At 43.8% G+C, this 14970-nt stretch overlaps 1 protein-coding gene across 2 annotated transcripts in view; it reads left to right on the top strand.

Moving 5' to 3' along the window:
* The window catches only part of LOC138546897 (carnitine O-palmitoyltransferase 2, mitochondrial-like), a 135740-nt gene that overhangs the window by 88019 nt on the left and 32751 nt on the right, over positions 1–14970 (top strand). The window contains exons 3-4 of one of the 2 annotated variants that reach the window (XM_069642172.1): positions 9518–9624; positions 10328–11632. In XM_069642172.1, coding sequence (XP_069498273.1) covers positions 9518–9624; positions 10328–11632 — 1412 coding nt within the window. Of the gene's footprint in view, positions 1–9494; positions 9625–10327; positions 11633–14970 lie in introns of both variants that reach the window. The other variant, XM_069642173.1, reaches the window with a different exon arrangement.

Here is a 14970-nt window from a genome sequence, read left to right as displayed (position 1 = left end):
TGCAATTCTAAATTTTGATTCTAAATTCTTTCCCTCCTCCTTGCTCTGGTACTGCTTTGGGAGTCTGTCATAGATATGGAATACATCGGAGGACCCAATTCCCTCGAAGAACAAGTTACTTTCTTACCTGGTAACTTTCTTTCGATGGGATGGTCCGACGACGTATTCCATATCGCTCCCTCCCTGCCTTCCCCGCTGCAGAATTTCTTTTGCGATTGCAGCTTACGTTCCGCAAGGATTGGTGTCTGACTGGCAGTTGACTAATGTCACACGTTCTGGGGGAAAAAACTACAACTGAGGCTACGGGTGTCGTGCGTCCTACTTATCACATCGGATGACGTCGGAGGAGGTCCGCGGCGCACCGACGACATCGACGCACGACGCAGACGCCGAAAAAAGTTTCCGAAGCAGCACAGCTGTGGTGATTACATATCATAGATATGGAATACGTCGTCGGACCATCCCATCGAAAGAACGTTACCAGGTAAGAAAGTAACTTGTTCTTCCCTTCCTAAGAAACAAAGGTGCTTGACAGAATAACCGAAATCGGTCCTCAGTCCTAACCTGCCCAACTATCTTACCTACCAGTGGATAAAAAGAAACAGGCTTTCATCCGGGGTTTGTCAACACCTCTGTGTGGACCCCCTCTGCTTCAGACAATCTTCAACATTGATGTTCCTCCCAGGGCACGGTTTCTGGCTTGGCTATCCACAGCATTTCTCGCAAAGAATAATCCAGATCCAAATAAATGTTCCTCTCATAAAAAAGTGCAACGTCACTCAGTCATTTTTCATTCAATTCCCCAAAGCTTTCATTGGGTGCATCTAATTGGGTATTCGACTTATCTCTCTACAAGACTGTCTTCTTCAGTGGCCCAACTCGCTCACTCTAGCCTTCCCACTCCTGGGTAGTGTGGACCCTACACTTTTCAATTAAATGTTCTCTTGATTTTCAATATTATCAACTCTTATTCTGGAGCCCTCATCTCAGCTGGAGTTTTTTTATGAGCTGTCTAGCTCCTGGGATTCCCTTATAGCTTTCAGCCAGGGTTTGCATCACCGTCTCATCTCAGGACTTGGCAATTGTATTTTCTTGACTTTCTTTACTCATAGCTTATTGCGTATCACTTGGGACTCTTCGGTCCTGATTTAGACCTTTGCCGGGCATCCTTAACCCGCAAAGGATATTCCTTACCAGTTAAGGATTCAGGATTTGGATTCCTCCCAGTAGCAATCAACCACCCATTTCCCTTCTTCCTGTGTGGCCCATGTCCCCGGTTTCTTGCAGCACTTCCACCAGAGTCGGCCGGTGATGCCTTTGCCGACGGCGTTCATCTCCGCCTGCCGCTTGGATGCCCCTATTTATAGCAGCCTTCTCAGGGCCTCGCTGGTGCTCGTGGCTCTCTACTCTTGTCGGATTCTCGGCACAGGACCTGAGGAGCTTTTCGACTGTGGTATACGTGGACTGTCGGCTCCATGCCCATGACATCCTCTATGTGGTCTCCCCTCAAGGCTCCCTGCGTTTTGCGTTGCAGCGGCAGCATCCGCTGCGTGCCGGCTACTCTCTTGCCATTCAGCCTTGTGTCAGGGAACAACATCCTCCAACAACGGACTTTGGTGTTATTATTGGAGTCAGTTTCAGGCTTTGCCCTGGGTCTGTGAGGACCTGTTGGAAGCGAACCAGCCTCTTCCAAGATGGTTGTCACCAGATAATACTGAAGATAGCGGCTGGATTCCTATGCACTGCAGGAGCCGTTCCTACAAGAGTTGGCGTCCGCAGTAAGCCGCAGCATCACAACTGCTCATCTCCCTAGTTGCTACTATTCTCCCCTCTGCTCTTCTCTCTTGACACCAGCCTCCAGTATCCTCTCCGGATTCCTCCTTTGTTTCTATGCTAGTTATCCACCTGTGTGCTTTTTTTCCCAGTACTCCTCAGTTCATCTGCTGCTTCCTCTTTCCTTGGTCTACTGTGTTTTGCTCAGCTGCCTCTCTTCCTCACCCAGCTGTTACGCTGTTCATCATTTTTCAGAGACCTCAATTTTCATCTTCAGGATTCTTTTCTCCATCAAGGAGCTTTCCCTGTCTGGGTCTTTCCCTTTGAGGGAAGCCTCTCTCCCTACATCTAGAGAGCCAGGTGGCAGCCTGGAAGGACAGACCTTATCATCTCTTATGGCAGAGACTGCACAAGACCCAGCAGGTCAGGCGCAATCCTGAGACTCTGTCCTAGTAGGTAACGTGCTTATGTGGAGTGTTCACCATAGATGTTAGACAAACAAAGGCTTTATTATGAGTACAGATTTCATAGGGTTTCTTATTTGGATTCCCCCTAGTAGCAGTCAACCACCCGTTTCACTTTTTGCTGCCCATGTCCCTGCTTTCTTGCGGCTCTTCCGCTAGGGTGTATCATCTGACAGTGGTTTTTTCGACTGGTGTTTTGCTGAAACATTGCCATTATTTTGGGGGGGTGTAGGGGTATATAAAGGGTTGGGTGAGTCGCAAACCATCAATAAATAGGTGGAGGAGAGGTGGATTGGGGGAACACTGCCCAAAACCAAAATAAAAAATGTTGACACTTTTTTTCGGCAATATTCTTTCGGAAAAACACCCCGTCGATAAAACGGTTGTCAATGATATGACATAGAACCCTTATTCTACACCGGGTGTCCTAGTCCCCAAAGGGGTGTCACTCCCAGTGAGGTCCTGCTTGCCCAAACCCCTAGGGAGGGTCTTGCAGAGTGGTCTCAACTACCTAGCCTCAATGGGGTTGGCTGCCCCTTTGGGAGAAGGGACGAATTTCCCAGATTGGTCATAATACATAATCCTGTTGGTGAATGCTTTTATAGCTAGCTGCCTGGATTTTTCGTCATGCGGCATCTCCGGGGTTACCCAAGTGTGCCTTTTTGATAAATTGCAGATTGGGCAGAATGCCAAAGCTTCCATGATTCTTAATGTAAATTGTAGGGCAAATATCACTACCACACTGAAATCGTTGCACTGCTTCAAAGTAGAGAAACTGATACAATTTAAACTCTATACCTTGTGAATAAATCTTTCTATAAACAGACGCAGTCATTTCTTTTAAGTGAGCGGTGTACACATTATTAACCATTTACGTCTTTTGCATTCTTCTTCGGCTGGTCTCCTGAAAGGACCTAAATTGGCCAGATGCAGGGCTCGTGCATTTTCTTTCTTGGTTATCAAACAATGCATTGCCGGACGTTCTACAATTTATTAATATTTTGTTTTTAACAATCCTATTAAATTCAGAAAAACGTGTTTGTTTCCACTTTGAATTCTCTGTGTAAGTAACTGTCGTGTTTCCTCTTTTCAGCACCTAAATGCTTTTTCAAGACGGGTGTCTGCTCTATAAGTGCTTGTTACCATTACTAGGCTCCGTCAAAGGTCTGTCACATTACGCATGCCCTGTGATCTGCTAATTATTCCCCACAACAACTCCTCATTGTTAGGCATAATTATATGCAGTACCCTTTGGGAACACCACACACAATTAGGACTACAAATGACAGTACAAATTCACCTTTGGTACAAGCCTGTACTACACAGTAAAGTGGTAGCGATGGCTGAGCAGCCAGACTTATCTCAAGAGTAAAGTCAGCAGTATCAATAGTTACACAAAGGACAGCAATTACTATGATTCAGACAAACACTGACTCAAGGTTTCTGAGTAAAAGAATATACATTTATTTACACATCAGTTATTAAACATTTCACTATTCTCAAGCAGTTGAAAAATCACTCTCTTAATACACCACACCGCACCCAATAGATTCTGGACAAGTTAAGCTCAAAATGAAGTGTGAGCAAAATGGCACTACAGTAATTTAAAAGGGAGGGAAAGACAAAGTTAGACGGAAATTGAGCAGCACCAACAAGTGAGTAAGCAGGGCAATCTAGAAAAAGGAACTAAGGTGAGGAAATCAAATTCAAGGGGCCTGGCCCAAAGTCAATGGACCAAAGTCTTTGCAGAGGATCACACAGTTTAGGGTAGTTTGCAGTGAAGTCTTTGCCAAGAGTTCAGAACGAAGTTGGTCGGACAAAAAGTTACTTTAAAGTATAGAGAAGGACAAGCCCTCGGAATGGTGAAAGATTTCACACACTTTCACTGCGGCTGGACGAAACGAAAAACCGGGTTAGCACAGTACCTTTAGAGGAGAAGAATGCTGTAGCTGAGGCACACGTTCCTGGCAGGTCCTGCAGGCTCACGGTTCCTGAAGCGACTGTCGGACTGACAAGACGGAGGAAGACTGGAGGGTCCTGCACTGCCCAGGGAAGGAACCAGCAGCAGGGCAAACGACGAATAAAAGGTGTGCTCCTTAAAACCCAAGCAGGGTCCGTTACTCCTGGCTATCCGGTTCACTGTAGCTGTGCACAGCGAATTCGACCAGAGGAGGAAGGCCTGGCTTGCAGTTTGGCAAACTGGTTGTTCCCACCAGCTCAAGGGGACAAGATTCCTTGCAGATCTTCCCTGTCATCGAAGTTTGAAGATTCGGACACGCAGCAGGACTTCACCGGGAGGTTCAGTCGTGTTAGAGGTCCTCTTCTGTCAGCTTCTCTTCGGTTCTCTCGATCCAGTGGCGACTCTGCCTTCTCAGTCCCAGAGACCTGCTTTTTATGCAGTTTTCCCCCATTCACACAGCATGGCTGTCATTCACACAGCAGGGTGGCTTCCCGCCGGGACAGTCACCACAGCCAATCATACCAGAGTGCGACATGGGTCTCCAAGGAGACCCTGTGCAGGGAGTCTCAAACCCCTCCCTCACACCCTGTCCCCCACCGACATTCAGGCGCCTAAGGAGGGCTTCTGTGCAGAAGTCTGCGAAAGGTCGGCGAAGAAAGGAAGCAACCTGGTTCGGCGCGCAGAGTAAAACACGAGAAAGACTTTTACAAAAAGAAATGGCAATTTAAACCCAGCCGGAACCGTATAAAAGTAAATATGGTCCAGCGGGTTTAAGTCCGAGGCTTCGAAGATAGCCTAAAACTATACCAAGGCTATTTAAAATAACCGCGGTAAGAAAAATAGAGTAGTTACCACTGCCACCAGCCAAATCTTAATGAAAAGGGAACGAAAAAATGTTCCATGAGAAACAGACAAAAAGGGATAACTATTAACCCTTTCCAGAACTCTATGTAAGATGGTACTGGGTCTGTGAGTTTAAAAAGACTAATAAAGACAATGGCAACTTTACATAACCTAGATTTCATGATTGTAAATGAGGTAGCCACCACTCCTCAAGGAAATCAATTGAACTGGGTTGTAGTAAATAATTTGAAATACCAAAACTGCAAGACTGAGCCATGTATCTGGAGTGACCATCATTTAGTCACTTTGAATATAGAACTCATTGCACCCTTGACTACACATAACCCACATGTCAAGGTCACCAGCAGAAATTTCAAAAATCTGACATCAGAACGTATCCAGCCATGCTTAAATGCAGTATTCGCCTCCTTTCAGGAGCAGGACACCTGTGATGTTTTGCTTCAGAAATACACTACTCGCATACAAAAACTAGTAGACGAAATAGCCCCAATAAAATCTAAGTTAGCCAGGAAAATCAACAATCAAAAGAAATGGTATAATCAGGACATAGAACCCACTAAAAAAGAAAAAAGAGCTCTTGAAAGGAAGTGGCACTCAGACAGGACCACTGAAAATAAAGAGAGATGGAAAGCATCAAACAAGAAGTATAAAGATGAAATAAGATTAGCCAAGGCCAACTATTTTAACAAGGAAATTGAATAAGCTGATAACAAGACCAGCAAACTCTTTGAAATACTCATGAGTGTAGAGAAACCGCAAAACCTTACCCCGCCTTTGTCACCATCGAAAGAAGACTGCGACACCGTGCAAAATGCGTTTTCTGCCAAAATAGCCAAAGCCAGGCAGAACATTATCAACGCCAGGAATAAACTAAAACAGGACATTAGCACTACGAAGATGGTTAGAAATCAGGAACAGGACAATTTCTCTTTCACCCCCATAACCGAAACAGAGCTACGGAGGTGCTTGGTCACATGAGGCCCACGTCTTGTGTGGAAAATGTTTTACCACCCAACATCATCCTTCAAAATAAAGAGCAATTTGCTCCCGTTTTACTAAGAATTATTAAGGCCTCATTCAAAGAGGGTTTAGTTCCTGATGAAATGAAAAAGGTTACCATTACACCTTTAGTGAAGAAAGTTGGGCTTGATCCCAAGGACCCAGGGAATGTACGACCTATCACTAATTCTAATCTTATATACTTAAAATCCTGGACAAAATAGCTACCCAGCAGCTGCAAAACCATGTAGAAACCCATGCATCCCTACACCACCAACAGTCCGGATTTAGAGCGGCACACAGCACAGAGACGGCCATGCTGGATCTCCAAAACCACATGCTAGGACTCGAGGACAAGGGTAAAATTGGGATTTTGGTGCTTCTTGAGCTTAGTGCGGCATTTTATCTGGTCGATCATGATCTACTGGTCAAAGCCTTGCGAGACATTGTGGGCTGCTCGGATATAGCACAGAAGTGTCTAGTTTCATTTCTCACGAATCGCCAAGCTAGAGTTCACTGAGGAGACAATTTTTCTGATCCTACTCTAATTCTCTTTGGAGTGCCCCAGAGTATTAGCCTTTCACCTATGCTCTTTAATCTGTATATGCGTGCACTGTGTGAAATCTTGACGGAATCCGGAGTTTTCTTCACTAATTACGCTGATGACACGCAGCTAATATTAGAGCTAGATAGATCTCATAGAGCAGACCGTGAAAAGATAGGACTTACATACAGTAAAATAGATGATTGGATGCAAGCCAACTGGATGTGCCTCAATGATTCTAAGACGGAGCTCATGTTGTTTGGATCTAGCCGCCTCCTAGACAAACTGGGGGAGGGGAGTACAAATCATTTCAGATCAAAGAGGCCATCATAACAGTATCCAGCCAGGTTAAAACCCTGGGTATGATGATGAACTCCTCTGTTAACTCAGAAGCCCAGGCCAACCTCTTGCGTAAGAACACAGCCTACTATTTGCGGCTCATGAGGATTATTAGACCTTTTTTGAGCGAAAACAACCATTGCGAGGGCGGTGGTGTTGTCTAGGTTAGACTATGGCAATGCCCTTCTCATAGGCGCTCGCGCTAAAGATCTACACATCTGCCAAGTCATTCAAAACGATGCAGTAAGACTAATCGAGCACCTTTACGAGAAGAGACCATATTTACACGGCTAGAAAAGTGCTACAATGGTTAGGAGTCGAAGAGGGTTTAAGTTTAAATCCCTCACGCTCGTGCATAAATGCCTTTTTGGGAAAGCACCCAACTATCTGAAGAAGAGTATCGTACCTTATACGCAGAAGAGACCGCTGTTCGCGGCGGGAAAAAATGTGCATGCAGTCACCAAACACAATCTTAAATCAGCGATGGCCAGATCCTTTGCTGTGCAGGCAGTTCAGATGTGCAACTCCCTTCCAGTGATTCTGAGACTACAGGAGAATCACCTACAATTTCAAAAGCACTTGAAGACTCGCCTCTTCAAGTATTCCCACTTTCTAGACCTTTTACTCTTCTAGCTGCACCATTAAGATCACTACATAGTTTGTGTTTTGTTTGTGCTAACGCGCCCTGATGCCTGCGGGGTACCGGCGCTATATAAGCTCACATTACATTACTTTCTCCCAGAATATGTAAAGAGAAAATGTAGTCAGTCCCAGAAAATGGAGTCGGAGTTGGGAAGTCTGAAAAAGACAACCCTGTGTTACTGCACTGGAGGTGCTGTGTAACACACAGTAAAAAGATGATGCCTATGGAGTAGGTGAGGCTCCACAGTCTATGAACACAAGAAAATGTTAAACACACAAAGCAAAACACATGTAAGAGTGGGGAAAAAAGGCTCACACTCTTACCAGGTGAAAAAAATAAATCCTAGAAATCGAGCAAAGCTGCTGAGGGACTCAGTAGGTAAGGGAAATTAGCCATTCTGGAGAATGCTCCCTAACACTCATCACCCACTCTCCTTTATAGAGTGAACTCACCAGAGAATCAATGTTCATGCGTCAACTCTAAAAAGGGTTATATTCTCTGGGAAGCTCATCCTGGTTGGTTTCAGTGTATAAAATAAGTGGCATATTCCGTGGGCAGTTAAAAATTAAACATACATCTCTGAAAAATGCTCAACAATCGCAGATGTGTTTTTTCGAATAAGGCATGCATGGTTGTGATCGCTACTAAATGTGTACGTGCATACATAATTAAGAAAATCAAAGTACAGTACTGTTTTTGATTTACCCTTTTGCTAATCTTAACTTTTATCAGTTAACTTTTGGCACAACATCAGAAGATCCAGTGGGGCAACATTGAAGAGCGAGGCAGCTGTAATGGTATAGTCATGCTAACTGCTCCTATTTGGTATAATCAAGATATGCCAGAAGTTAACACAATATACACACCTTCAAGCTTTGCAGAGATGGTGGCATCCGGCTGCTCTCAGATGTGGTGGTTAATGGTAGGCTCTCCTACATTTCTGGTTCTAATCCATAGATTTAACCTCCTGAATTATGAGAACTATGTTAAAATTCAATTTAAGCATGCAACCCTGTCTCAATTTCCTGATGCTTTTTGATCTACTGCGTATGTCGCCACTGGAGGCCAACATGAATGAGGGACTCTTAACTAGTAAACTAATCTCCTCCCTGTGCCAAGCCTTCAGTCCTTTTAACTTCTACCCCCTTGACCAATCTTAAAGTGATATGGCAGCTTGATGTGGGATTTTTGGAGTCGAAGGAATGGCAGGATGCTTTAATGTTCCCTAAAATGGCAGCTATCTCGGCAAAGTATGAATTGATCCAACTCGGAATCCTTCACAGAATATATTACTCAAGAGACTTCATCTTTAAAGGGAGTTGAATACCCAATAACATGTGCAAAACTGACATTGGTACTTTTTACCATCTACTATAGAAATGCCCAAAGATTTGAAGATCATGGTCTGTAGTGGTCTACTGGTTGATGGTGATTTGAAGTCACAAAATAATTCTGGACCCATTGTTGATTTTATTGACCATGCGATCAATCGAGTCTCTAAGGCTAATGGTGTATTCCTGCCAATGTCACTGTTGGTGGCAAAAAGGGCTATGGCTATGAAATGGGGTTTAGGAGATGTCCCCAAACTGTCCAAATGGTAAAATGACATGGACGATTATGTTACTGGAAAAAAGGATATATAGATCTTGTGGTTGTCCTGAGAAACACAGGAAAGTCTGGGACAAATAGGATAGCAGGGGCTAAACTGTACATGGACTGGTTAGATGGTTTTTGCTGCTTTTTCATTTTCCTCTTCTTTGATGGTAAAATTAATAAAGTGTATAATAACAAAAGAGAGAGGCTGTTCCGAGTTGCCCGTTGTAGGAGGTCTGTAAGGAATATGTGCAGTCCTTGAGTTGGGGGGGGTGGGGTTTGTACACGATGAACATTTGATGCTACATCCTGTAGTTGGTGCTGTGTTAATATTTCAGAAAAACTGAACTGCTGTCCCGGTCCTTTGAAAAAGGAATTGGAAAGGAATTGCATGAAGAGCTGCTTGCACAGGACCAGCGGAACAAGCACACAAGTTACATCTCAGGTAAATAAAATGCAAGTTATACTGTGAAAATCTGTTCTTTGCGGTTGGGGGATTAGATTATTCAAAGAGTCTTCATTTCAGACCAGACTCACTCTTTTTGGATCATGAATCTTTTATAAGTTAACAGAAATTGTTGTTTCCAATTGTCTCATTAAACCACAAAATCTATGAAAATAAACAATTGCAGACTATTATGAGAAAATAATTTACTACACAGATGTGTGGCATGCCAGGAAAAGGTGAGAGAAAGGGGGGAGGTTAAGTTACAGATGGGAGTTGTATGTGTTGAGTGACCAGACGTTCCTCAAATGAGGAAATAATGAATATAGGTAACACGGTCCCTGGTGATGACGAGTGTAGCAAAACAGTAATGTACTATTATATCAAACACCACTATACCATTTGAGTCGAAAATGCGCTGTCCGAAAAATACTGAAATGGGGCAAATCGGGACCAACTAAGTAGAAATACAGCAATATGTATGGGATAATGCAAGATCTTGCACAGTAAAGTATCATCCAATACAATAAGGACTGTAAAGGTGACAGGTGGATTAGATCTCTTCAAACCACTTGTCCTGCGTATTTAAATATCTTGCAAATTAATTATAAATAAAGACCAACAGAGATGCACCTTCTTTACAAATGGCTAATACTCTGCATGCAGGTATCAACGTGAACCAATCACATTTCTTTTTTTACAGGTCCTTGGTTTGATATGTATCTCTGTGCTCGTGAACCAGTAGTTCTGAACTTTAATCCATATATGTCATTCAACCCTGACCCAAAGCCCGAATACAATGATCAACTCACCCGAGCAACCAACATGATTGTATCCGCCATGCGTTTCATGAAAACCATATGTGCTGGTTACCTGGAGCCAGAGGTGTTCCATCTCAACCCTGCCAAAAGCGACACTCTGGCTTTCAAGAGGTTTATCCGTTGGGTACCATCATCTCTCTCATGGTACGGAGCTTACATGATGAACGCATATCCTCTGGACATGTCGCAGTACTTCAGACTTTTCAACTCCACTCGTCTACCAAAGCCCAACCGCGATGAACTTGTGACAGATGACAAGGCAAAGCACCTACTAGTGTTAAGGAATGGGAACTTTTATATATTTGATGTTCTGGATAGAGATGGGAATATAGTGAAAGCTGCAGAAATTCAGGCACACTTGAAGTACATCCTCTCGGACAACACACCCACACCAGAGTTCCCAATTGGCTATCTAACTAGTGAAGAAAGAAACACATGGGCCGTGCTAAGGCAGAAGCTCCTCGATAATGGAAATTCAGAAGTCTTGAAAAAGGTAGACTCAGCTGTTTTCTGTTTGTGCCTAGATGATTTCCCTATTAAGGACAACAACCATTTGTCCCACGTCATGCTGCATGGCTCGGGACTCAACCGCTGGTATGATAAATCGTTTAGTATAATAATGGCTAATGACGGCACCTCTGCTATTAATTTTGAGCACTCTTGGGGGGATGGCGTTGCCATACTACGATTACAGAATGAGGTGTACAAAGACAGCACTGAGAACCCTGCAATTTCTCCAAAGGATATGCCTGCCTCTGTGGACTCCTCTAAGGCAGTGACGAGGCTCCAGTTTCAACTGAACAATGTCTTGAAAGAAGGGATCACAAAAGCCAAAGACCACTTTGATGCTAGTGTAAAGACACTGACCATTGACTCCATGGAATTCAAACTTGGAGGCAAGGGGATACTAAAGAAGTACAAGATCAGCCCAGATGCTATCGCGCAGCTGTCCTTCCAAGTTGGTTTCCTTCGGCAATATGGCCAGACTGTAGCAACCTATGAGTCTTGCAGCACTGCAGCTTTCAAGCATGGCCGCACTGAAACAATCCGTCCGGCTTCTGTGTATACCAAGAAGCTCTCTGAGGCCTTAGTAAGAGAACCTTCTAAGTACAGTCCCGATGAACTCTGCATGATGATTAAGGAATGCTCCATGTACCATGGGAAACTGACAAAAGAAGCAGCAATGGGTGAGTACATCGTAATGGAGTGTATATGCTTGCTGTGCTGAAAAAGCTTATATTTTTGTGATGGGGCCTTTTTAGTGTGTTAATTTGACTATATCTTTGCTACTAAAATGTATTGGTTTTGATTATTTAAAAAGAAAAGCTATTGGTGGTTCAAGATCTTTTGTCCAGTAAAGCACAAATCTTATTAATTTCAAACAACTGCTAAATCGTGGCCCCCATCTTTCAGTATCATTACTGAGGATATACCAGTAGATGTATCTACAATGGTGAAGTCCGAGTAAATGTTTTGCGAGGGACTGCCGAAAACAATCTCAAGGCTAATATGCTCCCGCTGCTACAACCCCTTACGACTCACACGCCATGGTAGAACTATACAATCAAACGAGACAACTTGCCATCAACAAGGTAGCACCCTTGATCAACGCAAACCTAAACCAATAGCCCATTTAAACTCCTGGTACATCTCTAACCTCAAAGCAATACGCTCTACAAAGAGAGCAGCCGAGACTACGCAGAAAAAGTCTCCCTCAGTTGCCAATAAAGAGCATTTCACCACCACCTCCAAAATGTATAAACCGGCCATACTCCAAGCCAAAAACCGGACATACAATTAGCGTATAGAAAATGCAAACTCATGCACGTGGGAGCCCTTCACCATATTGCAAGAATTTGAATCACCAACACCCCCTACCCGACCCCCCCCCCCCCCCCCAACCTCCCTCCCACCTTGCAGCCACAAAGACATCATTTTGTGCTCTAATATCCAAAAGGCGCTTCTGGATAAGATCTCCCTACTACAAAAAATAATTGAAGCAACCAACAAAAACAAAACAGATACTCACCGAGACACCTGCCGACCCCTACCTCCCCGCTCTATCCCCTTGTTTGTGTTTACCTCTGTGTCTATCCCAGAAGTTAGGAAAATCATCAAAGGTCTGAAACTATCTAGATGCCAAAAGGACATCGCCCCAGCCTCACTCATTAAAGACTGCGCATGAGAGCTTGCACCTTTTTATAGCATCACTTATTAACAAATCCTTTACCTCTGGCAATGTACCTGCCAATCTAAAAGCTGCATGGGCCCTCCCACTTCTTAAGACCCCAGCATCCCAACCAACTACCGTCCCATCACGACAGTCCCTTTCTTACTAAATATACTGGACAGAGCAGCATACCTGCAAATACAAAAGCATCTCGAAGCTAAACACTTCCTTGGACTACGCCAATCTGGTTTCCGTCCCGGTCACGGAACAAAATGTGCACTCCTGGACCTAAAAATCCAAATGGATAAAATTAAGGACAATGGTAATCTGGCCTTCCTGCTGCACCTCTCAGCCGCCTTTCATCTGGTGGACCATGAACTCTTTTGCCAACTGTGAGAAACCAGAGGGTGGCTCACCCTCTAGTCCCCAGGGATCTATCTCTCTCTACCTCTATTTTTCTCTCTCTTTCTCTTTCTTTTTCTGTCTCTCAGGTGGCCAGGGCACGGCCATCTCCTTTAGATCCAGATCCTGGGGGTGAAACAATGCAGGAGGATCACCTCTGTGAGGGGTCTTTGGGGAGTGCGGGTGAGGCAACCGCTGGTGAGACGTGGTATTTCCCCCTTATTCGTTCATCTACCCCATCCTATTTTATAGGATTTTCTTAAGTTCCAACTCCCACTTGCCCCCTTTATAGACGAACACTGGGCAGAGCTAGAGAGTGACTGAGAGTAACCAGACTAACTATCTTGGGTCAGGCAAAGTCAGGAACTTTACACTAAGTGTATACACCTGATGCCTTTTATTTTTTTTTAATCACTTTATTTCAACTTTAAATAAACATAAAAACAAACACAAAACATAAATGCAAAATCAATACATAGCATAAATCATAAGAATTAGAACATTAGTAATAGCTAGGAAACATACATAATAATTCATGAAAACCAGCAAATCAAGCAAATAATAAAATGCTATACTACAACCTAACCAAGTCATAATTTTCAGACTCACAACCACAAGACAAGACTACATGAAAAAGCTCAACAACCAATGATATATAAACCACTCCATCCAACCCCCCTATCAATGTACATTAACAATTGTATACAAAATACAGGAAACCTAGACATATAATTCATTAAAGGACCCCCACAATTGTAAATAACAATCTTCTCTACCCTGTTGTAAATACATAACCTTTTCATAATTAGACAGAGCCTTCACATCCAACAACCAATTCTCCAATGTCGGTTTCCTCCTTGACTTCCAAACCCGCATTATCTGCTTAGTTGCCATCACCAAAACTCTATTTATCCAATCAGTCTTGTCCCTGGCCCCATACCCTCTGCCCTCGTTTGACAACAGGATAGTGGAATAAAAGGTACGTGGAAGTTGTTCCTCCACAACAATGTTCAATCTATCCAACACCTAAGACCAAAAAACTGATACTCTTGAACATACCCACAACATGTGCAGTAAAGTCCCCCCACCACACCCCCAACAGGAATCATTATTCAAAAGACCCAATCTTGACATTCTAGACAGTGTCCAATATAATCTGTAAAGGATCCGCTGTCTAATGTAACGTAGCCCCAGGTCCAATTTTTATTGCACTCCTACGCGGAGTAAATACTCCCACTCCTTTACAGGTATATTGACACCAAGGTCATCACTCTAGGTCTGACGAAGTTTATCCCATGCTAACACCTCCCGATCGCCCATCGGCATCAACTTTATATATGTGGATACAGTACACTGGCAGGAGCGAACAATCTTGCACACTGAGGGTCTCTCTGTCATAGCATCACCCAACATACCAGTCCGTTCAATAAAAAGAGCCTTCAAAGAGCTTTATCGTTCCTGTTCCCTACCCCCAATTCCAAAAGACGCCCTCAGCAGATCGAAGGGAATCATACAGTCATTGCGCCATACATCACGAATCTTATGTATACCCCCTATTAATCCAACTTTTCTAGCACAAAGGCCTATTCGTTAATTGCAGTCCCACATTATGCCACAGAGAGGCATCATAATGCATCCAAACATCCTCACCATTACCTTTCACAAAGTCTTGCAATGTCTTCCTAGTGGTTCCCATAGGCAACAATTTCACCCCCGACTTCGGCAGCTTCGACATAGAGTAGACAGTACTTGGAGCATAGGGTGAAACATGAGACTTCTCAATGACATGCCAAGTAGGCACATAGCTGTCCACTTTAGAGAGATAAAAAGTTGACTTTTCAGAACAAAACCCATACAGTATTTCCTCAGATCTGGATATCCAAACCCCCCCTCCCTTACAGGACGCTGCAAAATATATTTAGGCACTTTCGGTCTATTGCCATCCCCCCAGAG

This window comes from Ambystoma mexicanum, chromosome 1q, assembly GCF_040938575.1.
Source record: "Ambystoma mexicanum isolate Mex_15411 chromosome 1q, UKY_AmexF1_1, whole genome shotgun sequence".
Classification (NCBI taxonomy): Eukaryota; Metazoa; Chordata; class Amphibia; order Caudata; family Ambystomatidae; genus Ambystoma; species Ambystoma mexicanum.
Note: the sequence above shows the minus strand (reverse complement) of the source record. Positions and strands in the feature narration are given on the sequence as shown.